Raw genomic sequence first — 27,123 nt, forward strand, 5'->3', positions numbered from 1 at the left:
TGAGCTGAGATAAGGCGGGGCTTTACCTAGCAAATACTTATAGATGACCTGGAGCCAGTGGGTTTGGTGACGAATATGAAGCGAGGGCCAGCCAACGAGAGCATACAATTCGCAGTGGTGGGTAGTATATGGGGCTTTGGTGACAAAACGGATGGCACTGTGATAGACTGCTGAGTAGTCTATTTGGAGTAGAGTGTTGGAGGCTATTTTGTAAATGACATCGCCAAAGTCAAGGATCGGCAGGATAGTCAGTTTTACGAGGGTATGTTTGGCAGCATGAGTGAAGGATGCTTTGTTACGAAATAAGAATCCGATTCTAGATTTAATTTTGGATTGGAGGTACTTAATGTGAGTCTGGAAGGAGAGTTTACAGTCTAACCAGACACCTAGGTATTTGTAGTGGTCCACATATTCTAAGTCAGAACTGTTCAGAGTAGTGATGCTGGACGGGCGGGCAGGTGCGGGCAGCGATCGGTTGAAGAACATGCATTTAGTTTTACTTGCATTTAAGAGCAGTTATGCAAACTCTGTGTACGTTTTACTTTTTGCACTAACACTACACATGATTCAAATTGTCAAAGCGTGATAATTATTTGAATCAGCTGTGTAGTGCTAGGGCAAAAAACTAAACGGCACCCCTAGGGGTCCTGAGGACCGAGTTTGGGAAACCCTGCCTGAACCATTTTAAATGTCAACTTCAAATGGTGTAGGGATGTTCCAAGGATCCCTGATAGCAACGACCCTTTCTCTGAACACACAAATCCGATTTGATCACTTCTAACTTGCTGTTTGGACAGTCAGTATTTCAAAATGGATTTGAAAAACAACATTGATTTGAGCATTGAACAATGCTTTTGATAGCCTCAAATTTTAGATTTAAGTGGGACCATAAAGAACTAGCTTAATTTGGGGTCAGTTATAGTGGCTATTGTTGAGTTTACACAGGCAGCCTAATTCAAATTTATATCCACTAATTGTTATTTTTACTAATCCGATCAGATCCAGAATTGGGCTGTTTGTGTAAACGCTGCCTGTGTGTGTTGATGTAGACCTACAAACTTGGTCATATTTGGAACGTAAAACTATGGATTATCAAGGCATGACACCCAACTGTTTATATGCCCAGTAAATAGGGGGGATCATTTTACTCTACAAAAGGTAAAATGTATTTGTAAAAACAATAAACAGTTTACAGACAGACTAGAAGAAAAGGTACAACTGTACTGCCCAATGTGTATAAATCCTGGATGACTGACAGGGGGCGCTGTTTAAACCACCACGCAGCTATTTAGGAATCTATATAAATGGATTTATTAATACCTACATTCGTTTTTGACAAGTATGTTCGATTACAGACACCTTTATGCATACTTTTAAATTATATTATGTTAACAGATCATGTAATTTTGTGCTTGAAACATTGAAATACCTGAGAATTCCAATCAGGTTAGCCTAGTGGTTAGAGCGTTGGACTAGTAACTGAAAGGTTGCAAGATTGAACCCCCGAGCTGACAAGGTAAAAATCTGCCGTTCTGCCCCTGAACAAGGCAGTTAACCCACTGTTCCTAGGCCGTTATTGAAAATAAGATTTTGTTCTTAACTGACTTGCCTAGTTAAATAAAAGGTAAAATAAAAATTCATTCCTATGGAGGACTGCACCTTCTGAGGAGTACCAAATTGGTACATCTCAGAAGGAGTAGTCATTCATAGCTAATGCTAATAATTGGCCAATTAGAGGCTTTGAAACCACCGGCTGCCATGTGGAAGTGTCATAATACCCAGAAAACCTAGCGGTCAAACAGGGAAATGGTTCCAATAATTTTTTCCTTAGGGGATTTTAGAAACACTTAAAATAAGGGCTGTGTTTCGTGTAGGCTTACCCTGGCGTGACGTTTTGGTAACCATGTAAATCTCAGATTCAAAAATGCAAATTAGCATCATGTAAAACTACAAATCCCTGCACGTCATCTCTAGCAGATACCTTTGCCAACAGGATGTGTCAATTTAAAGGAATCTAACCTATTTATTCATTACTACATTTAGCTAACAGATAGATTCATACCATTGCATCGATTCAGCAGTCTCGTCCAGATTATCATGGCATTTGTAGTTCTTTACGATAGCCACATTAGCAGCTGATTACCGTTTTATTTTGGAGGATAAATCCAGGTGAATATATTGATAAGTCACCTTTTCCTAGAGAGATTTACACGGTTATCAAAACCTCACGCCAGGGTAAGCCTACACGAATCACAGCCCTTATTTGAAGTGTTTCTAAAATCCCCTATGGGAAAAATGGTGGAAAAATGATTGGAACCATTTCCGTTTGACCTCCAGGTATTATGAGTCATACTGTGGTATTCTATAGTAGGGTTTCCCAAAGTCATCCTGGGGCCCTCCCTGGGTGGACATTGTTTTTAGCTTGAGCACTACACAGCTGATTAAAATAACCAACTCATCATCAAGCTTTGGGTATCTGAATCAGCTGTGTAGTGCTAGGGTAAAAACAAAACAGTGGGGCAGGACCAACTTTGGGAAACCCAGCTCTATAGAATAATTGGCTTCAAAGCCTCTAATTGGCCAATACACAGCATCAACAATCCAGGGTTTATATACACATAATTGGTACTGCCTCTATTTGGGGAAGCATTGGGAGTTAACCCAAGTAGTTCTAAAATCAGTCACATCACTCCTGTGATGCAAGGACTCTGCATAGCAAAGTCAGTCTGTCACATGAAATAAAGGCCTTAGGCTGCATTTACACAGGCAGCCGATTCAGAACTTTTTCCACATATTGGTCTTTTGACAATTGGACAAAATATTAGAATTGCGCTGTGTAAACGGAAAATATCAGAATTGGGCTGTGTAAACGGAGCCGTAGTCACAGAAGTTTTAATCACCATCTGTCTAAGAAGTGTATGTGTTCGATTATGCACGTATAGGCCACAGCCACTCCAGAAGGTCTTTATTCACAATAAAAAAAAGGTAAACACCATTTTCGCAATCTTCAGTTTTATTTGTTGTTGGTTTACAAAGTTAAGATTGCACTATGATATATTCCTTCCTTTTGTTATGAGTAGAAAACCTTTAAAGAATTAGTCGAAAGGCATTTTTTTTTTTTTTACAATATATACATTTCGATCTAAATTATAAATATATAGAAAACAAAAGCACAACCCAGAATAAGTGCTGAACACAGTTTACAGAAAAAATAGCCTTTGTTTAAAAATACATACAATCAGTAGCATGTTTTTAGTTTAGTTTTTGTTAGCAATAAATTATTTTAATGTGATACAAAAAAAAAAAACGTTAACTTTTTTTTTTTTTTTTTAAAGCTGAAGAAACAAGGATGGTTACAGTATACAAAAATGCTATCCATCAAAAGGTCAGGAATACAACAAGCTTGCAACTCTCAATGTTAACAGACAACAGTAACTTGATTATGCCATTCTTAGTGCAAATTTCGGAAAATAAAAAAGACCGAGCTAAAAGATAAATTGCAGTTAATTTTTTCAAACCGTGTTTGTCCGTTTCCCCAGGTTTATAATGCATATTACTTCATGTGAGCGTTATACCACACAGTCCATTGGCCATAGGTGAAGCATGGGACACAAACGGTTAGATTGAGAAAATGTTTGGATTTATTGGAATGTGCCTGATGAGGAAATATATTTAGGACAATCTGAAGAGAGGAGAGAGAGAGGGCTATGAGATGGGTAACTACGAGAACACGGGCCTGAGCTATTGGATGTCTGGGTTATGTTTGAATCTGTCAGAAAGTGGGTAAAGAATCTGCACATACAAGTATATCCAAGTGCAAATCTGCTCAAAATCTTTGTCAGCATTAAAATGTATTAAACACACAAAAAAAGGACAAAAGATAACGTTCCATAAAAGAAACAGAGTTTGATCTTTGCCCTAAGATAGCATAAACACTTAAAATCACCAACAATTCACAACACTTACCGACAAACAAACCCATCACAAGTCTCAAACATTAAAAAAAAAAAAATACAGCAAGAGTTGCAGCACAGAATGAGGAAATAAAATAGCACTAAAATGTGTATTGGTTAGTTTCACCACTGTTGTTAGGGAAAACAATAACATTTCTCTTATCTCCCCGCCAAATCAATACATGTCTAAGATTTCTTCCTGAGATTGCTATAATAGGTCAGATCTAGCCAGTAACTACAGGGGGGTGGAATACTTTGGTATCTCTTTGCATTCTAAAGTTCTGGCAGAAGCTGTAAAAGTTGGAACGATTCTACTTAAGTCACAAGCAGAATCAGATAAAAGAACTGAAAAGAAACAAACCAACCACCCTGTACAGCACAGTGCAATATTATTTGGTGGCAGGTTAAACTTATTTTTTTTGTTTTTATAAATCTTGAAAACTAGAAACGTCCCTGACCTAAAGTATCATCAGGATAACAATCTAAAAACAAAATGTCCCTTAAATATAAATAACAATTATAATGATCATAATAACAAGGATGACAAAAACATCAAGAGCACATTGCTTTTATCCCCATCACAATGTTTATACAAAGTTCATAAGTATTTCAGATGTCTTTAACTACAGACTAGGAGTAGAACAGAAAGAAAGAGGAATACAATTCTTACCATGCACAGGTGAATCTATAACCTTCGGCTGTGGAGCATAAACAGTACTTAGACTTCTAAAACATCTGCTATTCAAAATGTCTTGTTTATTGCTTTTGATTGGTTGAACTTACCCAGGCTTTTCATGAACAAATTACAGTGCATCCATTTCACAAAGACAGACAGATCTCACAGATTCTGAAATGTAATATACGATATACATATATGGACTAAAACAAATATTCATATTAATATTGGTCAGAAAGTTGAACAAAACAAAATAACAAATGCACTCGACACTTTCCTGAGAACTTCAAATGAAAAGCAAAACATGGGTCACATCGTTGGATGAATGTTGTGTAGACTTAAAGTAGGATATTTGACACCATTTTAAAACCATCCACCCAATTGCATTAAACCAGCAGTGTCTATCCCATCTAACCCCTGTTCTCGGTTTATCACAAGGCCTGGGAAAGCAGGGTTCCAACACAGAACAGTCTGCCGATGGGCTGAAGAGACCGCTATAGTGTAGGGTCCACAGACAGATATACACATACTGAGTTGTGGTGTGGGGGCTATCCCTGGCCCACCACCATCATAGATTCAACAGTGGGGTAAGTTAAATACAAATATAATAAATTAAGATGCCAATGCTTCGAGTATAAATCTATACATTAGGCCTATATGGGTTTCAAAGACTACATTTAAGTAGGTTTCCAAAGGCACTGTTAACAATGGCAGACTGTTTTCATTACCCCTCCCTTCTTTTTTTTTTAAAGCCAGACACAGGCGTGAGTGATGATAGAAACCGCAGGGAGAGGGGGACACAAGGGAGAGGAAGGGGCTAAAACTAAAACATTTCACCCCTATGAACCAATCTGCCCTGTGTTGATTTTTCCAGTTTGAAGTTTTTGAGTGGAGCCCTTGGTTTAAACAAACCAAGCGTTGTAAGATAGCCCAATTCAAGTCGATGCAATGGCGATGAGGCAACACAGAAAAGCAAACACACAACAGATGTGCATGAAAGGCAGTTGGAAGCCAGCAACGTTACCAATGATACACAACATAACCAGTAGGGGAAGCTGTGGTTCTAGAAAAATATGTTTATACATTGTGATTTCCTCAACAAAGCAACACAATTCCAACTGTGATGGATCATTTAAAAAGCACATGCACTTTTGATATTCTTAAAAACAAAATCGAACCCAGGTGGAATTGTGTTTCTTCAATGAGTCAAGTCTCGGTGTAGAAACTGTGGTTTTGAGCTCCCCTGCTCTCTCAATGAAGGGACCCGGCCAATTCCACCCGGGTCATTCGTTCACCATCTCCGAATGAGACCAAACCATTTGGTCTGGTGAACGTGCCTGTGGATCCAGAGCCTGGAGAGGGATGGGGAGGAGCACAGGACAGGCAGTGGTGTGACTAGGCCCTGAGGGGAGCGTTCCCGCTCAGCAGCTAGAGGATAGACAGACACACTGAAGAGGTTGTTACGCAGAGTCCCATTCGTTCGGCTGGTACTGGATAACCGACTGGCGGTCCGCACTGATCCGCATCATGTTGTCCAGGACCTCGCGCGCGTTGATGAGTGTGTCCGTGCTGCAGTGGCTGTTGGCTAGAGGGAGGGGCTGCTGTTCTGAGGGGGCCAGGGCCGTGGAGGAGAAGTGAGAGGAGGGGGTGGAGGGGGACGAGAGGTGGCCGGACGAGACGTGAGCCACTGTGTTGGAGGAAGAGGAGGCGGGGTTAGTAGCTGTCTGGCTGGACAGAGAGTAAGGCAGAGAGTCTGGATGGTCAAGGATATAGTAGTCCTGGTGGGCGCTGTTGATTAAAGGCTGATCTGACCACTGCTGTAGCTGTGGTTGTATCTGCTGTGGCGACTGTAGCTGCCGCTGTTTGATCAGCGGTGGCTGTAGAGGTTGCTGCAGAATGTGTGCAGTGTTCTGGGCGGCGAGTGCGTGCCGCGATATCAGTCTCTCCAGGTCAAAGTCGGAGCCCCCTGTCAGGCTGACCAGGCCCAGGACTCCCTCCGTGCTGTCTGGGGAGGGAGAGGAGCTCACTGTCAGGTCCAGGACCTCCTCCCCAACCCGGAAAGGCTTGGTGGTGGAGGTTGGAGCGGGCTGCATTGGGGGCAGGGAGGGGAAGTGGTGGGAGAAGTGGGAGAAGATGCTGGCCATGCTGGGAAGCTGGTTGATCGGGCTGGGCTGGGGTTTGATCTGTGGAGGTTTGGGCTGTAGTAGAGGCTTGACCTGTAAAGGCTCGGCCGGGGTTAGGCTCAGGCTCTGGTAGAAATTCTGAGTCCTGTGGCTCTGAGACAGGCTGTGTGGCTGGCTGTAGGGCTTGGCAAGCAGGTGTATGTCCTGAAGCTGCCGCTGCTCGGCTAGCCTCTGCTCCTGGGCATGCTGCTCCCTCTCCTTGCGCCTCCTCTTTACCTCCTCATCCATTTTGAGAAGCTCCACTCGCACACGGGCCACGCAGTTCTCTGGGATCTTGATACCTAGGAGAGAAAAAGAGGGTATTAGGTTTACATTTGTTTGTACAAGTCGATCATTTGGCTCAGTCGAGAGCAGCATAGCCTGTTGTGCCGTTTGATTTTTGCCACTGAAAAAACATATTTGCCAAGACATTCAGTGATGCGGTGTGTGTGAATTGCATGAAGTTGTTGAGTACTCACCGACTTGCTTGTTACTATTTTTGGTTTTGAGGCGTACGATCTGCAGGATGCTGGAGCTGGTGATGTCAGAGACCACGTCAGCCACGCGCTTCCAGACACGCAGCAGCGCCCCGCACAGCATGTGGTACTGGCGCAGACGCATACCCTGCAGACACTCCTGTCCCTCCTCGATCTTCTTACACTTCCCGTTCCAGTTAGCATGGCTACATTTCCCAAAGGAGAAATTGAACTGGCTCTCCCAGCTGTCCTTGGCTTGGTCTGGGGTCACCTAGGAGGGGAACCCCATATAAAACATTCTTATGTTAAACACCTGTTTGTATGTATATTGGACCTTAGATTACAGGATAGAAACAGGGCTGTATTTCCTGTTTCACTACTTTGTTAATTCCACTAGAGGGAAGCATACACTACAGAAAACCACAGAGACATTTCCCACAAAACAACAAAGACAAATCTCTTTGCCATGTTCTGTGTGCATGTCAGTAAACCCGATAGCTGTTCCTTCAGCCGACCAACAGACTTCTATCCGTGTGGGTGTGTCCCTGTGTGTGCGTGTCAGACTGAGCCCTACCTTGCGGTAGCGTTGCTGCAGGTTGTCCAGGCTCTCGGGGTGGGCCTGCTTGCCGATGTTGGGCTTGTAGACGATGAAGTTCCTCCCTCGGCCCTGCTCCGCCAGCAGCACACAAGGGTGGTTCCCCCGCAACTGAGGAACACATAGGAGACGGAAATTACTTTAAAGTTCTGTAAAATACTTTCATGTGTTTTCCTCTGGGCACTATTGAACTCCATCTGTACAATTGTTTTAAACCACCAATAAATCAAATCAAGAAAGAAGCGGAAGATTTATACTGCGTTTAACTGGGACACTGGCAGTGTTAAAGTGTTTGCCTGGAGGGTAATTGAAGACTGAATAGTAATTTCTTTGTTGAATTGTAGTATGAACCTAGTGAATGTAACTACAGTATAATTTAAAAAACCAGCATCAGGAAGGACGAGACAGTGTATATTGTTCACTCTTGCCACTACAATTAATACTGAATAAAATGATCCTTCTTTAGGTTCACAATTCCATTCTACTCCCTTGATGTGGGATGAAAGAGCCCCACACCAGAGAACAGAAAATTGAACAGAGGAAACTGGACCCATCTGAACTGTCATTCACCTCTGGGAAACAGCCAGTCTGGAAGCTGTTCCAGCACTGATTGAGCCCTGAGGAGGTACAGGGACTCACAGTATCACAGGCTTCCTGGTACTGCGTCAGTGTGCGTGCTGGGACATGCAGAGCATCGCTCTCTGCTCTATGGTAGCCAGCTAGACTCACCTTGTAGGAGAGGTAGAAGCCTTCGTCAGGACTGTTGAGGTTCTGGGCCTTCTCGTAGGCCTCCTCCCAGGGCATCCCTCTATCCACGCTGATCTATAGGGGTAACAGGCAAAGGGCAAAGGTTAGAGTAACTGCCTTATGGGAAAGCAATACGCAGAGAGTACCCACTATAGGCATGAGTCAATATTGTAACACACACAAAAATCTGTGCCCAAACCCCCCCGCGCCTGCACGCACAGCTCTCGGTCCTGATTGTGTTGGTTTGAAACGTCAACTCTAGGTTAGCCTGCAGCGAAGGCAAGGAAGGAAGCCGGAGACACTAGTAATTATCTCTTTGCCTCTTTGGTTGTGTATGTGGGAAACACTGCTCTCTTGTTGTGTCGCGTCAATGATAGGTGTGCTTTGTGTTTATTTCTAGGTTTAGTCTCTGAGATGTAATGTCTACTTTTCAGGCCAGAGAAGAGGCCCAAACAGCAGCACTGATTTAGTTAGAAAACACAGATCAGCATGCAAATCTATGTACATTTGGTATGAGGCGCCACTGCAAAAATATAGATCGATAATCCTATTGTACATGAATAATGTACCAGTGTACCATGGGAGTGATGCCTACCTTGTAGAGCACGACCTGTCCGTCCTGGGGGTTACCCACTGTCATGAAGGTCTCCTGTTTCTCCTCATAGATTTCATCATTACCTGGGGCCAGATCTGAAAGACAGGACACAGTGTTCCAGTCAGGATACATATCTATCATCTCTATACAGAGCCTCAGTACCATCACATGCTTCTGTTCATGGAAAAATATTTTTGGAAGGCCAAATGCAGCACAGCGGATTTGTTTGAATGGTATGTGGAATGCTATTCATATGCTATACTGTGCAGCATATGGTGCTAAATGTGTATAGTTGGCCTTTACTATACAACCTAAGGGGCTCCAGAGTGGCACAGGGTTTTAAGGCACTGCATCTTAGTGCTAGAGGCGCCACTACAGACCCTGGTTCGATTCCAGACTGTATCACAACCGGCTGTGATTGAGAGTCCCATAGGGCGGCGCACAATTGGCCCAGCGTCATCCGGGTTAGGGTTTGGCAAGGGGGAGGCCGTCATTGTAAATAAGAATTTGTTCCTAACCGATTTGCCTAAAAATTAAATAAATATGGGAAAGTGCACCCTTTTATTGACTCAGGTTTTATGTGTAGACATAAAATATCCAAGCACCACTACCACCTCATGTTAAGAGTCTCCATACTGTAATGTAGAAATGCTGCCTAGTGTGAGTGTTGGAACTCTATACCTAAGATGCCCATGTCGTATTTGCCCTCCTTCTTGTCCTTTTCGATCAGGTAGTCAAAGTTGTCAGTGAAGTACTGGAACAGAGAGTTCTGCTTGTGGACCTCTAGGCCCAGGATCCTGTTGAGGAACTTGGTGATGCTGCAGTCTTTCTCAGTACTGAGACCAAAGCGAGGCTCCTTGCAGAAGATGCCCACGTCCATCATGCCATGCTTCATGTCTGAAACAGGGAATAAAGTCATTATTTCAATGTAGCTTTGGACAGGACTTGCATAATGTTTGGGACACGCACTCAACATACCTCTGAAGAACAGGGCATTGCCCCCAGGGTAGCCTTTGGGAGGGGACACCTTGCTCTCAATGTGACCCAGGATGGCTTTGGTGATCTTATCTAGAGCCTTGGTACCATACTACAGAGAATACAAATAGGGATACAGGTCATGTAAGAAGTCAGGTCACTGTTCATCCCCCCAGAATCTCCAACACAACGAATCACAGGTAATGCCAACTCGGCTTCTATACAAGCGGAAGCATGATCTCTGTTGGAGTAATTCAAGCCAGTGCATACCTTGTTTTCAAAGTTGTATTTGCTCAGGTCTCTGGACTCTGTGGCTCTCCTGTCACCGTGGGTCAATGCACCCTGGACATAGGAACACACTGTTAGCACTAAAGTCTTATATATATCACATACTGAAACACCAGCTACAAACACATTTTCTCAACTGCAGCAGACACCTAAAGCATAGAGGCACTGAATTGACACCACTGCCAAAACACGTCAAATGCACAGATTGTGACTGAAGGTCCACTTGAAGCCAGCTGCTGCTGCTGCTGCTGCTGCTGCATTAGCTGGTGCCCACAAAGGAATGTTCTGGGATGAAAACAAAGGGGTGTTTCTGCCAGATATGAGGTCACTGCTCATCTGGAGGCAGCCAAACATGTATTCAGCGGCTAGGAGAGAGGGGAAGAAGAGAGGCTGGGTCCTGGCATGGCATAACCCATTCTGAGGCTGGTAGAGACACCTCCCCCTCACCCCTCCCTTCAGAGAGAGAAGGCAAATAAATGACTGAAGTAAAGACATTACAATATGGAAAACTGTCTCATATGAATCTCATATAATTACCCAGACCTGGGTGTGTTCCAAAGTCTGAAAATAACATTATTCAGACCAAAGGAGGACCGGAGGCATTTCCTGGGTTTGAAATATTGCGTGAAAGGTGTTTATGTGACCTCAGGGGACTCAGAGCAGCTGGTCAATAGGACAGAGCAGTGCCTAGACAGGGTGAGGGCTGGGATAGTTGGGGGGGGAGTCCTAGCACTCTGTGACTACGGGAGATATACTAGTAAAAGGGTGGCCCCTGCTCCTAAGTTATTAGCTCAGCATACCAATCTTCACTCCAGTAAAACACAGACTTATGGGATGTGTTGTAGATGAGGTAAGAGCCGCACGTACCAGGCTCTCCAGTCTCTTGGCCACGATGGAGGCAAAGCGTCTCTCCCCGGCCAGCTCAGAGATGAGGAAGATGTACTCTGGAGCCGTCACCTGGTTGGAGCGATGGGTACGACCTGGTGAATCACACACAGAGGAGGAAGACCAGTCAGAAAAGACAGATTCAGATGGAACTAGTTGGTTAGGTTGATTTCAATGATGTATGAACAGAGGATGATTTCCTGGTAAATCTGTCTCTGAATAGAGAAGTGTCTTACTAAGAGCCACCCACCAGATCTTTTCTATGGAACATCTTTTTCCTGGAACACCTAGGCCACCTGACTGTTTGTGTGTATGTGTGTGTATTGTTGTTAGTGTAAACAGTGTCTGTCAATCAGGCCCACACATGCCAACCCACGCAGTAAGTTGCTCCCCAAGGGAGCACGGCTGACGGGAAGTCAGTTAATTACTGCAAACAATTCATTCACAGACCGCAATGTGTGTGTGTGCACAGGCCTGCTTTTCCACTGTTGTTGGGTGCAAAATTGCTGTATATCTAGCAGACAGCACCGGATATTAAGGCTAATTATATTATTCTGATTTAGTCGAACACCTCTCTCCCTGCAGCCAGACAAAACTGCACCACCTCCAAATTAAGTTACGCAGCATTAATAAATGTGACTCATTCTAATCATTAGAATGTCTCGCCTCCTTAGGTCCAAAAAGACAAAACATATTTTAATTTGATATACATCGAATTATGAAATCTGTCTTTAGGGAAGGCCATTTGAAGAGGCAGCAGATACTAATGAAATTACATTTCATCAGGCTAGGGTGAAACATCTAACAGTGGATTGTGTGAAGAGAGATTATAGGTTACATACACTGAATGACAGTGTGTGTGTAACCTGCATTGAGGAGAGTCTAACCCTGATCCTGACCTCTAAACCTAACCTAACTGACCTTTAACCCCTGGTCCTCTCCAGACTCACCAAACTGCTGAATGGCTCTGTCTGCACTCCAGGGCAGCTCCAGCGTCATGTGAACCCTCCGACACTGGTTCTTCACCCGCTTGTCTGCCTGCAGGGAGATGCCCGAGCTGGCCGCCTCTGAGATGATGGCCACCAGCTGGGGAGAGGAGGAGAGAGGGGTTGGAGGAGAGCGGGAAGGAGGTTAGCGGATAGAAAAAAACACTAACACTGCAAGACAGACCACAGAATAATGCTGTCATAACATATCACAGGATAGTGATTTTCTAAGCAAGAACAAACACATTCTGTGAGCGAGGCCCTTCGAATGGTTCTAGAGGTTGCCTGGTGCTCAAATAGCAGTCCAGTCCAGTGTCTCACCTTCTCTCCGCACATGAAGCGGTCCTTCTCCTTAAGGTTGATGTGGTCGATGGTATGGCTCTGCTCCGCACGCGACTCGTAGCGCACGCTCCCGTCAGGCCGTCGCACCACACGCCCCTTACGACCAGTCATCTACAAGAGAGGTTAGAAGGCGTCAACGGAGAACTACAGCCCAGTTTGTATCCAGTATTCATCTCTCCCTTTTTCTGATGGAGACCTTACAATACACGTACTTCATTCAAATGTCTCTTTCAGAGTACTCTTTTTCTATCAGGTTGAATGGACACTTCTCTGCAACATAGGGGTACGTACCTCCGAGACTTTCTCTGGACCTCCCAACTTGTCGATGAGTTCATCCAGAGTGTTCAGAGGTAGCTCCTTCCCCAGGTCAGCGATCTTGTTCAGGAGGCCCTGCTTCATCTCCTCTATCCTGGCTGTAGAGAACCCAACCAACCCCAGACAGAGAGGCATGTTAACGACTGTAACCAGAGTCACACACAGTAAAACCACCAAGGAGAGACCACAGGAAGATGCCCCCCAAATGTCTGCCAAGTGTTTTTACTGTCGACGAAGATGACGTCGTCGTCGTTGTTGTTGTCCAGCAGGGAGTCGGGTGAGGAGTTGGAGTCGGTGTCCATGCCGTCCGTGTCCGTGCTGCTGTCGTCACTGATGTTGATTACACCCCCCGGATCCACTATGGTGTGCTTTGGGAACTTGGGCTGCCGGCCCCTGGGCTTACCTAGTGGACGGAACGCACATGAGTGAATTCAGACTGTGGGCTCAGTGGCTTCACCTGAATAGTCCATGATGAGATTTTGACCGGACATGTTGAGGCAACACTTTGCAACATATACAAATAAAATTGCTATTATCATTATATAATAGGGGTGTAACGGTTCACCACGTATTGTGGTATTGTGGTCACACGGTTCGGTTTCGGTACCACAGGAAAATGAAATACCACTCATAATGTTCAGCATTCGCAATGTTCCTGGCATTGTCTGTTGTGACCGGATTGTTATGTTGGGCCTTTCAAGTTTCCACTCGGATGCTGTGAGGTGGGACCATGTAGGAGGTGGGAATTTAACCCTTATGACGTTGTAAATACCAGTTGGATGCATTCATGTGATTTGAACTCGTTGAGAACTGCCGATTGGCTAAATGGCCAACAAGCTGCATCAACCATAAACCAAAAGTACAGCCATCATGCTTCTAAACAAATTCTAGAGTTCAAAAACCACATTAATAGATGGCTTTTGATAAATAATGTTTTGTTGCATTTAACTGCCCGGAAATACTGTTATAGAGGCCATTTCCTTAGTAGTTGACGTCAGAGGTCAGCATGTGGGAGAAGTGGGTGCTCAGGATGATAGACGAGTTTCCCACTAGTAATTACCAGTTTAAGGGGCCGTTCATGTGGTAAATTCCCACTTGGTTACAAACGCACCACGACACTACCTCCATCAGATGCGAACTCTCATAAAGGGGGTGTGTCTGTAGCACGGTACATCTCCCGCTTTGGGGTACATCTCCCGCAAGAGGGAAGTTCATAACGTGGCTCTAGCACTTTCACAAGGTGCTAAAACCCCCTATTCTCAACCACCGAGAATGGGCGCATATCTGCGGTGTATAAAAAAAACATAGCCTACCTATCGCTCTTGTAATTTCTTTGGCCCAGTCAGAATCAGCTGCCAAGGGCTGATTGAATGTAGAGGGGAGACTATGTTGAGTTGTAGAGGGGAGACTATGTTGTGTTGTTGTTTCTGACACGCTGATCAGACCACCCGCCTTGCATGCGCCTACACTCAATCATTTCATCCAAACTGCTCGCGCACGTCAACGGGCGTCTGCATAGCCAGGCGCTATAATAGGACTTGGTTCTATTTTAAACGCTTGACCAATGCAAGTCCCGCCTCTCCCATCTACTCATTGTTTTTTCCGAGCATATACCCACATGGGCGATTGAACGATAAACGAGGTCCATACTCTAGTCCAGTTGGTGGCGGTAATGCACCTTAAAGTTGCCAACCGCCATATAAAATCCACAGAAGAAGAATGAACGAGACAAGATTAATCAAAGAAAAACGAACTAAAAAGTAACTAGGTTTCCCCTTTTATCTTTGGATAAAATGTCGGTGTAGAGAACACACCATGTTGTGTGACTCAAGGACCATACTGTACGCATTTCAGGTACAACAACAACCCAATGTTAATCTCGCAGGACAAATCAGCTAGCAACAGTAAGCTAGCTATGTTTTATATGTGTTTCGACCATAATTTAGTTGGTTCACAGTTGGTTTTGGTATTTTAAACTGTGTCATGAACACGTCCGGTAGGGATAGACAAAATCAACATGCACGCGCGGAGCTGGTTTGGTCATCATGTTAGCGTTTCCGTCTTACTCCGGTATACAGGGATGATGTCGATGTAAATGTGTCAACATATTTGAGGTGTTGGCAGCTGCATAGACTATTCTCATTGAGCGTGGCGTCATACTGTTAATCTGTTATCCACAACTCTCTGTCCATCGTCGTTGTAATCTACTGGGAAGCCAAGATTTCGCAAACCACTCAACCTCGTACAGAACTAGTTCCCGTCTGCGCCTCACAAAAGGACAGTTTGAAATGTGCCAATTAAGATTTAAACTTTGATTACAACATGCGCATAGGCTCTAGTTGTTTTAATATAATTATCTTAGATTTACTCATGAGGCAGAGGCCTACAACACAGCATATGCACATCCTATAGGCCTTGTGTTTTTTTATGTATTAGTTTGAGTTTTGGACAGAAGGGAGGTCCCCGTACCGTATGGTCGGTACTAATACCGTTACACCCCTGTTATATACGCAAACTCTTGACCTGACAACACAAATGCTAATTTAGACAAAGCACCTCACAAGGTGAGCACAGAGCTTTTAGTATTTTAGTTGACGTACGTTTTCTCTTGTTTCCAGGCGCTTTCTCTCTCCTCGGCTTCTCAGAGGGAAAGTGTTTCTGTACCAGAGCTTTGAACACCCCCCTGAGGAGAAAAGACCAGACAGACAGACAGTTATCATCTGAATCTACCACTGTGGAAGGCTGACAGGATAGTTCTGACAGGTTATAGAGATGTGAGTGACAAGCTCTGATTGACCTTATCATATACATTTCATGTCTCCCAGGGTCAGACGGTCCAGACAGACAGACTGTCCAGACAGACAGAGAGGGTAATTTCCAGCCTGACACCAAGTAATGCTCCCGGGTAGAACATGACTGCAGGTACAGATCTAGGATCAGCTTACCCTCCCCAAATCCTAGCCCTTAACCATTAGCTGGGAAAAGAGATTAATTGAATTTGGATCAGTGTCTAGGGGAAGATTCATCCTACACCCTCAGGTAGTGGTGTTTGAGAAAAGTGAAGGGTTCTGACTAAACCTTTGACTGAAGCTGGAGAGTGACAAATGGAATGTCTTTTAACTAGGAGCCGGTAATGTACCCGGCAACAGACAAATGATTAATGTGAAAACCACAGGCGCGTCAGACAGAAAAGTCCCGGTTACACTAGATGAAAGCTGTGGTGTGTGTGAGGTTTGAGTCAGGGCTGAGGCAAAGATCAATTTGCTCCAATACTGCACTTAACCAAGGCTTCAGAGAGCCATGGACACAAGACTTACTCTGCTGCGGATACGAATCTGTCCAGGTGTCCATCGTTCTCATCCAGGACCTCTCTGGTTCGGGCCTCTCCTGTAGACTGCAGACCAATCACAATGCACTGGGGAGGGGAGAAACAAGACATGAGCGGAGCGTCACACTTAAACATATCAACAAGGAAAAACATGGGTCTATTTTCTTTGCCCATTCAAATGCAGGGATAACGCCTCTTGGCCAGAGATTCCCATCTAAATGACAATCATGGTTAAATAAAGGATGAATTAATTAATACAAGTGCTGGTCAGTCTCACCTTGCCAGCCTCCAGCTCCTTATTGGCCAGCTCCACCAGGCAGCGGACCTTGGCGGCGATGCAGAGGTATTTGAAGAAGCGCTGGTGAGACGACCAGAACTGACCCCACAGGGACTTCCTGCTGACCAGACACAGCTCATCCGCTGCACGCATGAACACGGCCAGAGTCTCCGCCCACTGAGGAGGACGCACACATACAGTATGTCTAAAGATGTGAAGTGACTTGTAACAAGGCAGTTACACACAATTCACACACACACACACACCGGTAAATTTACTAGCAATCACACAGTCTACACACAAACAAATGCAGTCACCGCTCACATTTCTCCACATAAAAACAAATCACACATCACTACCTACCTGCACGCACACTAGTGATCTGAAGTTAAATATATTATTTTTGCGCTAGTTGGTGATACATGCACCAAAACACCAGTATTTGTCCTTCATATCTTACTCTCCTTCATATCTTACTCTCCATCTTTTTAAATAGGGAGCCAATTTGCTTTCAGCACTTTTATTTCCATGACTGATCAGAATTCATTTTCACATGCTCTCTCATCTCTCTGCATCAGATCTCTCTCTCTCATATATATATACACACACATACAGTACCAGTCAAAAGTTTAGACACCTACTCATTCAAGGGTTTTTATTTGTACTATTTTCTACATTGTAGAATAATAGTGAAGACATCAACACTATGAAATAACATATAGAGCCATGTAGTAACCAAAAAATGCATACTCTTGGCATTCTCTTAACCAGTTTCACAAGGTAGTCACCTGGAAGGCATTTCAATTAACAGGTTTGCCTTGTTAAAAGTGCTGCATCAGATGACATGGCCTCCACAATCACCCGACCTCAACCCAATTGAGATGGTTTGGGATGAGTTGGACAACAGAGTGAAGGAAAAGCATATGTGGGAACTCCTTCAAGACTGTTGGAAAAGCATTCCCCATGAAGCTGGTTGAGAGAATGCCAAGAGTGTGCAAAGCTGTCAAGGCATTGCGTGGCTACTTTGAAGAATCTAAAATAAACTCAGCAAAAAACAGAAACGGCCCTTTTTCAGGACCCTGTCTTTCAAAAGATAATTAATAAAAATCCAAATAACTTCACAGATCTTCATTGTAAAGGGTTCAAACACTGTTCCCATGCTTGTTCAATGAACCATAAACAATTAATGAACATACACCTGTGGAACGGTCGTTAAGACACTAACAGCTTACAAACGGTAGGCAATTAAGGTTGCAGTTATGAAAACTTAGGACACTGAAGAGGCCATTCTACTGCCTCTGAAAAACACCAAAAGAAAGATGCCCAGGGTCCCTGCTCGTCTGCGTGAATGTGCCTTAGGCATGCTGCAAGGAGGCATGAGGACTGCAGATGTGGCCAGGGCAATAAATTGCAATGTCCGTATTGTGAGACGCCAAAGACAGCGCTTTAGGGAGACAGAACGGACAGCTGATCGTCCTCGCAGTGGCAGACCACGTGTAACAACACCTGCACAGGATCGGTACATCCGAACATCACACCTGCAGGACAGGTACAGGACGGCAACAACAACTGCCCGAGTTACACCAGGAACGCACAATCCCTCCATCAGTGCTCAGACTGTCTGCAATCGGCTGAGAGAGGCTGGACTGAGGGCTTGTAGGCCTGTTGTAAGGCAGGTCCTCACCAGACATCACCGGCAACAACGTCGCCTATGGGCACAAACCCACCGTCGCTGGACCAGACAGGACTGGCAAAAAGTGCTCTTCACTGACGAGTCGCGGTTTTGTCTCACCAGGGGTGATGGTCAGATTCGCGTTTATCGTCGAAGGAATGATTGTTACACCGAGGCCTGTACTCTGGAGCGGGATCGATTTGGAGGTGGAGGGTCCGTCATGGTCTGGGGCGGTGTCACAGCATCATTGGCCTGAGCTCGTTGTCATTGCAGACATCCTCCTCCCTCATGTGGTACCCTTCCTGCAAGCTCATCCTGACATGACCCTTCAGCAGGACAATGCCACCAGCCATACTGCTCGTTCTGTGCGTGATTTCCTGCAAGACAGGAATGTCAGTGTTCTGCCATGGCCAGCGAAGAGTCCGGAATTCAATCCCATTGAGCAAGTCTGGGACCTGTTGGATCGGAGGGTGAGGGCTAGGGCCATTCCCCCCAGAAATATCAGGAAACTTGCAGGTGCCTTGGTGGAAGAGTGGGGTAACATCTCACAGAAAGAACTGGCAAATCTGGTGCAGTCCATGAGGAGGATATGCACTGCAGTACTTAATGCAGCTGGTGGACACACCAGATACTGACTATTACTTTTGATTTTGACCCACCCTTTGTTCAGGGACACATTATTCAATTTCTGCTAGTCACATGTCTGCGGAACTTGTTCAGTTTATGTCTCAGTTGTTGAATCTTGTTATGTTCATACAAATATTTACACGTTAAGTTTACTTTAAATAAACGCAGTTGACAGTAAGAGGACTTTTTTTGTTGTTGCTGAGTTTACATACATATAGTGATCAATATGTTTGGAACATAAAATCACAGTATTGAATCGCAATACATATAGAATCGTAAGAATCTCATTTCATATTGTATCGGCACCTAAGTATCGTGATATCATCGTACCGCGAGGTCCTTGGCAATTCCCGGACCTAACGCACGCATGCACACGTCTTCTCAGTCGCTCACCAGTTTGGCAGATTTGTTGTAGACCAGTTTGAAGTCGTCGTCCAGGCTGATCTCCTCAATGCGGAAGGACACCCCTGAGAAGCTCAGCTGCCGGGCGATGTACATCCCGCTCACCTTCATGTCCATGGCAACAATCTCCATGGCGCCCACACCCCTGTCAACCAAAAATCCAAACCACACAGCCTGTCAGCTATACTGTATTCTAAATACCAGGACTGGTCTGGTAGCCAAACCATTACAAGATGTTATTCTCACAACATAGATAATCATATACATTTTAATAATAAGATAGTGATATAAATCAGGAAAAGGGCGTGTGGAATGAGGCCAGACCTCTTCTCGATGGCATGCAGGAAATCATCAAAGGTCTTGAAAGGTGTGCCGTCGCCCCAGATCCCCAGGCGGCTCATATAAATCATGTTCTTTGGCTCAGAGGCACCTGAAGGGCGACAGAGAAGCAGGGGTGAGATATTGATACAGAGAGAGCAAGAGAGAGAGAGAACGAGTATAACTAAGAGACCCAGAGAAATTGAAAGAAAGACTGGGAGAGAGAGGAAGAGGAAAGACAAAAACAGGCTGAATGAGATAAAGCGGGACAACTGAGACGGGAACAAGTAGACAAACAGTCCTAAAGTACAGGCATTGTGAGAAAGAGCGATAGTGAAAGAAGACAGAGGTCCAGGTACAGTGTGAGAAAGGCCCACCTGTGGCACTGGCATAAACCACCCTGGCCAGGGGCAGCTTGTGCTGCAGGTCCAGCACGGCCTTGCCCATCTTGGTGGATGTGGCATTCTTGGCCTTGTGGCATTCGTCAAACACAATCTAGGAACATGGTCAAGGGGAAAACGTTGCTACAATGTGAACCTGCCCAGCGTAAATATGCTGATTGAGCTAAACTTATGTTCAAGGATAATTGGTAGTCACTGGACTAGATGGCCATGCTAGACAGGCAATTTCATCAGGACGTATTTGTTCTTATTTTAGGGCTCGCTTCAGTAATAGCGGTTAGAACATGCAGTAGTTCTAGGATGGCCAGTGCATTGACTGGTATCCACACAAAGCTCAATGTACAACAATTCTATACGTAGACAGAAATCCTGATAGAGCCACGGACCCGGATCATCTACAATTAGATATCAGGTTAATAGTGACTATGGTGGTAATGTAGTGTATAAGGATACGACGCCGTCAAAGCCGGGCCTGCACCAGTCCAGGATCTGCTTGAGTCTGGTGCGGCGCTGCCCTCCTGCTTGACTCTCCCCAATCAGAGCAGAGTATGTCGCAAACAGGACTCCTTCTGAGGTAGCTGTGTCGCCATACTTTATCTACAAAAAGCGACACAAGCAGAGGTTAAACAAGACAGCATTTGTGCTTACTGAACCTCAGAAGACACCATACAGTAATTGTAATGGTTGTTTGACATATTCCTTTCTCATTGTCTAACCTTGTTTAAGGCATGCACAGGAATAGTGGGAGCATTTATGTCTTTGAGATCTCTCTCTGCGTCGTATTTCAGGTCATTGGACACACTGAACCTGAGGGGTGGAAGAGGAGAATGAGTGCATCTTTACAAAACAAGCATGACGCACAAGTGAAACAGGTTTATTTCAGAGTTGGTAGTAATCAATGGCACTGACTTTCATTGATGGTTTCTAATGCAGGTCACAAAGGCCCCAGTCTGATGCAATATCCATTACAACTAACGTTTTACAATCGAAACCACTCAAACTTAAATCTATTAGGCAGGGAGACGCCCACCTACGTAATGGTAGGATAAGGTAGGGAGAAACAGAGCTAGGCTGGGTAATGTATTGAGTAGAGTAATAGTATAAGGAATACAGTGTCTTACCATAGTGCTTTCTTCCTTCCTTTTAGGTAATTCTCCAGGATGATGCCGGCCACCGTACGGCCCTTCCCCACTCCGGCCCCGTCTCCTATCAGGAAGCCTGCTCTCTGGTTGTTCTGCAGGATCACCTCATGTTGCTGGGAACACACATGGAGCACGGTGTTCATATGTGTATACAGACATACACTATGCCTAACATATACATGTCATATTGAGGTCATTTAATAGACAGCGTGACTTACAATACATGCATTCAATTAAACAGCAGCATAATATATTGAACAAATACTGAACATAGAGATAAACTCCACAGCTAAAGTAGGCAATACAGTAGAAAGAGTTAAGACATTGTATAATATACCCTTTATTTATGAACCACACACTGTATTTTCCAAGCACAAACTTGAACTTGTTCCTGTACACACATTATCGGTAACTAACACTTCACATTGTAGTCATTTAGTCGACACTCTTATAAAAGACAGGCATTTAATAAAACCACCGCATACTATTGAACAACTTACACAGAGAGATATCAAAAGCACAGCTGAAGATAACTTTAAATACAGTTTCTAAAACATACTTGAACTTGTTCCTGCCAGACCAGACGGGTGAGGTCAGAGGTGATAAAGGTGAATGTTACCTGGCAGGCGTAGATGATGGCCTCGAGTTGCAGGGCAGAGAGCAGGCCACAGTTGATGGTGAGGTTAGGAATGGATAGAGTGTAGGTGATGTCAGGAGGAGGGACGCTGGACAGCGTGTTGGTCTCCACCACTATGTCTGGGTGGGAGATCCCTATGGTGGCTGAGGAAGGACAAAAGAGGGAGATAATTTAAAGATTGAACAGACAGGCAACATTTTACTAAATCCCTCACAGACTAACTATCAGTATCAGATTATATTATTATTCCCTGTATGAGTAGTTGTGTACTAATGTCCCTGAAAAATATGACTAATTGCAAAATTCAAATTCCTTCCACATAACACAAAAACAGCAACTAGGACGACATATTGTGTCTTGGGAGTAGTGTCGGGAAGCATACATTTGGATGGTTTGTAGTCGGCGTAGGTGTCTACATGTCCCAGCTCCTCTGTCTCCTCCTCCTCCTCCTCCTCTTCTGCCGGAGTCTGGGTTCTCTGAACCTGCATAAGCAAAGGGATATGGGTAATGTAGTTCATATCATGTCTATTATTTGCCTCCTGTCCATCTACACTGATATGATAAAACTGGACAAGTGAAAGCAAATGCCCCTCTTTTCTTTTCAGATCAGTGCGGATGAGGAAGATGATAAGTAAAATAACCTCAACCAACTGGACAAGACAGAAACAAGATAGATATGAGGTGAATTCTTTTTTTTTTAAGGTCTAAATCATGGTGGATGGTTACAGGTCAAAGGGTTGACAGAGCTAATTAACTGATAATTAGCTGACCTGCAATTACTTGTCCTGATGCTCGTTAATAAGGTCATTAAGAGCCTGAGTGGATAGATTAGAGAAATAGACTTCATTGTTTTGAGGGGCTCACTAAGAGTGACAGAGAAGTTAACAAAACCGACTGTTTTACTCAATATATTTACACAATATTTCAAAACCTATTTTTGTAACGTCCGCAAAAAAGGCAGCAATAATTCATGTGGGTTTAAAGTTATGCCAAACTTATTTGTAAGTTAGTGTCGCATATTCAAAATGATGCAGTCAGTTTTGACTCTATCTCCACGTTCTTGTGCTTTTCAAAATGGGCCTCAGCCAGTCACTTGACTAATTTAGGTCGGATTAAATTTGGAGGGTTGAGGCTACCTGGTATCCTCCCAAAGGTGGGGTGCTGATAATGGCAGATATATCCTCCAAACTGCTCAAACCCTGAAACCTGTTGGCATTTAGCTGCAGGGAGAACAAACAAAAAACAACATTCAAACCAAATGAAAAGATGCAAGTCACACCCGAGTCGTGTGACTCATGAATGTCAGAACTTCTGGAACAACAACATAAGTGATATGTCAGCTTGTCAGTGAAAGCCAGCGGCAACAAAGAGCACAGAAAGTGTGTAGAATACATAATGATAAATAATGGGGAAAATAACAACAATAGAATCAATAGGAAAAACACAAAGACTCAAACAAATAACATTTTCCCCACTTCTGAGTCATATTCCCTAACATTCTCTCTTCCCGGAGATGGGTTGTAAACATATCTGACCCTGGATCAGTGGTTAGAGGCGACATTTACCTACTGTACATGACGTGTATTTGAGAATTGCTGTCGAGTGTTAAGCACACAGACACTTGGTCTTGTTTTTAGAGTGAGCATGTATGTGTGGGTATGAACATAGTGGTGTTAGTTGGCAGAGCTATTTTTATCTAGGTAGTAGTGTGTGGTGACGCATGTATGTGCTGATGAATATCTCATTGTTTTGTGTGAGAAAAAGAAAACAGCTTATGTGAGAGAGTGGGTGTGTGCTAGATGACTATTCATTTATTTTTTTATTATTTTTTAAGTAAGAGGGAGTCTGTAGTCGTGTCCCCTCACCTCCAGCTGGCTCTGTGCTGGTGTGTTTATGTCCCATAGCGTGGGCACGTGGGCCAGGTTGTCTGCGTGGATGAAGTCCTGGGCATCGGCGTACTCTGACAGAGAGTCGGCCGGAGAGGAGAACAGAGAGTTGTTGGAGAGGTCATCGATGCAGGACAGGTCCTGGAGACACAGAGAGGGCGACAGACAAAACATGTCAGTAAGATCTCTCCTTTCTGGATCAACTTAGTGATGGACCCTTCTCATGTTGCAGCAAATTCAGTGGGGTATAATAAAAGGACACTTTCTAAAATCTTTGTACTGTGAAATTATTACTTGGTTTATACAGTAGTACCCTTTAAAGCAATGTTATGATTAGAAAGAGATACAATGTCGAAAGAAAGTGTACAAAAACTGCTTTGTGTATATTTTGAAAATTCTTTACGCAATATATGCATGATGATTTCACGAGAACAAATTTGACCTAAATCAGAGTGAGACGAGCACCATGGAGGAGATAGTGTCTGGAACCCGACACTGTGCGTGCGTGTGCATATTACTATCCTTGTGGCTACCCGAAATCCCCAAACGGATAGTAAAATAAGGAAAATTCTCCCTTGTGGCATTTCCCAGGTCCCCACGAGGACAAAAGCTATTTTAGGTTAGAATTAGGGTTAGGAGTAAGTGATAGGTTTAGGTTTGGGAAAATAGGCTTTTGAATAGAAATACATTTAGGTCCCCACAATGATAGTAAAACATATGCAGTGCGTTTGTGCCTGATGGGTGATGTAAGACGTGCCCTCATAAATGTATTTGTTTATGCATGTGTAAGTTCATGTAATGTACGTGTGAGTGAGTACATAAATACAATACATATGTAGGTAAGTATGTGTATAGTTTTCCCACAGTATGATTGGACGGTCGGTCATTGGTAGAGGCTCCCACACCCCCACACTTCTTTTTAGTGGAACCACCCAGAGGCCCAAGAATCAACTAGGCCCAGTTGTGCATAACAAGAGCAGCAGCTCCAACCAAAGATGAGCCAGCAGCCCAAGACTGATACAAACCATGGAATTAAAAAAAGACTGACCAGGGACAGCATGTAGGATACACTGTCCAGCACAGTAGAAGGGTCGTTTCACCAAGTCGGTGATATTTTTTACAATGCCATAAAGAGCACACGTTCGACTTCATAAAATAAAGAGTTTTTCCCATCCCAAGAGGTTAAATAAAATGACTATAGTAAGTGTCTAAGCACCAAATAAAGTAACAGCGTTGACCGTAACAGGGTAAAGATTTTCATGTCAAATCAGAAATAAATCTTTGTGTTAGGGAGAATGTAAGCTTGTTGTGTGCAACAGGGCGGGGCAATTGAATGAAAGCTTCTCATTTAAAAAAAAGTATTTATTGTTTAAACATTTCTACCATGTCTATGGGTAACAGGATTGACGTACTATGCTTGGCTGGCTCAGTTCACCACAAAACACCAGGAAAACGGCAAAAAAAAAAAAGAGTAGAACCAGATCACCTGCTTTTACACTAGGATTTGACTATTAGATGTTCAATGTTTCTTTCTAAAAATATATTTCAAAAGGAATAGTTTCAACATATTAAAATGAGAGTTCAGTTCACGTAACAGGGTTGATCTTAAAATGAGGGACAGACGTAAATTAGTAACTAATGACATGAAATCAATAATAATCTTCAGAAACTAACTAGGGCTTTAACAATGATGGTGAAACTTGGGAGACATTTTTGGATTAAGTGGGAAATCTTCCTAGAAGTGACAGTTGACATGTCAAAATGGACATGTCAAAATGCTGAATTGTGCCACTTTAGCAAGCCTTTATTCATATTGAAAATCTGTTTAATTAAATTCTCTATGTGGTCTATATTAAAGAGCACTTCATTTAATGTAACAGGCTTTTAAAATTCAATATTGGGGCAAAATGTATATTTCAAATATCAAAAGGACGCAAAAGGCACCCATTTCGTGGAGCGACCCAGGAACATCCAGGACACATTCAAGAAAGTACAGTATTATATAGAGCCATTATTGCATGGAACACCCATCTCATATTGCTCAAATGAACAGAAAAACAGCAAAAGCAACACCTCTCCCCTATTTGACCTAGATAATGTGTGTATGTACTGACATGTAGGCTGTGTGCCTTTTTCCACATTTTGTTACAGCCTTATTCTAAAATTGATTTTCTCCTCAATCTACACACATAATGACAAAGCAAGAAAATATTTATACAATTTTGCACATTTATTACAAATAAAAAAACTTAAATATCACATTTATTTAAGCATTCAGACCCTTTACTAAGTACTTTGTTGAAGCACCTTTGGCAGCGATAACAGCATTGAGTCTTCTTGGGTATGAAGCTACAAGCTTTGCTTATCTGTCAGGTTGGATGGGGAGCAGCACTGCACAGTTATTTTTAGGTCTCTCCAGAGATGTTCGATCAGGTTCAAGTCCGGGCTCTGGCTAGGTCACTCATCCTGAAGCCACACCTGCGTTGTCTTGGCTGTGTGCTTAGGGTCGTTGTCCTGTTGAAAGGTGAACCTTCACCCCAGTGTGAGGTCCAGAATGCTCTGGAGCAGGTTCTCATCAAGGATCTCTGTACTTTGCTAGGTTAATCTTTTCCTCGATCCTGACAAGTCTCCCAGTCCCTGCCACTGAAAAACATCCCCCACAGCATGATGCTGCAACCACCATGCTTCACCGTAGAGATGGTGCCAGGTTTCCTCCAGACGTGACGCTTGGCATTCAGGCCAGAGAGTTCAATCTTGGTTTCATTAGACCAGAGAACCTTGTTTCTCCTGGTCTGAGAGTCCTTTAGGTGCCTTTTGACAAACTCCATGTGGGCTGTTACAGTTGAAGTCGGAAGTTTACATACACTTAGGTTGGAGTCATTAAAACTTGTTTATCAACCACTCCACAAATGTCATGTTAACAAACTACAGGACATCTACTTCGTGCATGACAAGTAATTTTTCCAACAATTGTTTACAGACAGATTATTTCACTGTATCACAATTCCAGTGGGTCAGAAGTTTACATACACTGAGTTGACTGTGCCTTTAAACAGGTTGGAAAACTCCAGAAAATGATGTCATGGCTTTAGAAGCTTCTGATAGGCTAATTGACATTATTTGAGTCAATTGGAGGTGTACCTGCGGATGTATTCAAGGCCTACCTTCAAACTCAGTGCCTCTGCTTGACATCATGGGAAAATCAAAATAAATCAGCCAAGACCGCAGGAAAAAAATTGTAGACCTCCACAAGTCTGGTTCATCCTTGGGAGCAATTTCCAAACGCCTGAAGGTACCACGTTCATCTGTACAAACAATAGTACGCAAGTATAAACACTATGGGACCACACAGCCGTCATACCGCTCAGGAAGGAGACGCGTTCTTTGGTGCGAAAAGTGAAAATCAATCCCAGAACAACAGCAAAGGACCTTGTGAAG

At 43.8% G+C, this 27,123-nt stretch overlaps 1 protein-coding gene across 3 annotated transcripts in view; it reads right to left on the minus strand.

The window, feature by feature from the left end:
* Window positions 1-3,086: 3,086 nt before the first annotated feature.
* LOC120054750 (protein strawberry notch homolog 2-like) overlaps window positions 3,087-27,123 on the minus strand; it is a 118,158-nt gene continuing 94,121 nt past the window's right edge. For 2 of the 3 annotated variants that reach the window (XM_039002322.1, XM_039002325.1), the window contains 26 exons: window positions 23,665-23,826; window positions 22,936-23,019; window positions 22,182-22,281; window positions 21,782-21,942; window positions 21,142-21,275; window positions 20,737-20,827; window positions 20,474-20,617; window positions 19,997-20,114; window positions 19,626-19,731; window positions 19,293-19,446; window positions 16,601-16,777; window positions 16,313-16,410; window positions 15,596-15,678; window positions 13,222-13,398; window positions 12,972-13,093; window positions 12,660-12,791; window positions 12,303-12,438; window positions 11,335-11,447; window positions 10,450-10,521; window positions 10,183-10,291; window positions 9,886-10,101; window positions 9,205-9,299; window positions 8,592-8,684; window positions 7,842-7,973; window positions 7,271-7,538; window positions 3,087-7,093 (listed from right to left, as the gene is read on the minus strand). In XM_039002322.1, coding sequence (XP_038858250.1) covers window positions 6,090-7,093; window positions 7,271-7,538; window positions 7,842-7,973; window positions 8,592-8,684; window positions 9,205-9,299; window positions 9,886-10,101; window positions 10,183-10,291; window positions 10,450-10,521; window positions 11,335-11,447; window positions 12,303-12,438; window positions 12,660-12,791; window positions 12,972-13,093; window positions 13,222-13,398; window positions 15,596-15,678; window positions 16,313-16,410; window positions 16,601-16,777; window positions 19,293-19,446; window positions 19,626-19,731; window positions 19,997-20,114; window positions 20,474-20,617; window positions 20,737-20,827; window positions 21,142-21,275; window positions 21,782-21,942; window positions 22,182-22,281; window positions 22,936-23,019; window positions 23,665-23,826 — 4,281 coding nt within the window. In that variant the 3' untranslated portion in view covers window positions 3,087-6,089. The remainder of the gene's footprint in view (window positions 7,094-7,270; window positions 7,539-7,841; window positions 7,974-8,591; window positions 8,685-9,204; window positions 9,300-9,885; window positions 10,102-10,182; window positions 10,292-10,449; window positions 10,522-11,334; window positions 11,448-12,302; window positions 12,439-12,659; window positions 12,792-12,971; window positions 13,094-13,221; window positions 13,399-15,595; window positions 15,679-16,312; window positions 16,411-16,600; window positions 16,778-19,292; window positions 19,447-19,625; window positions 19,732-19,996; window positions 20,115-20,473; window positions 20,618-20,736; window positions 20,828-21,141; window positions 21,276-21,781; window positions 21,943-22,181; window positions 22,282-22,935; window positions 23,020-23,664; window positions 23,827-27,123) is intronic. The other variant, XM_039002323.1, reaches the window with a different exon arrangement.

Source organism: Salvelinus namaycush, chromosome 10 (assembly GCF_016432855.1).
Source record: "Salvelinus namaycush isolate Seneca chromosome 10, SaNama_1.0, whole genome shotgun sequence".
Lineage (NCBI taxonomy): Eukaryota > Metazoa > Chordata > Actinopteri > Salmoniformes > Salmonidae > Salvelinus > Salvelinus namaycush.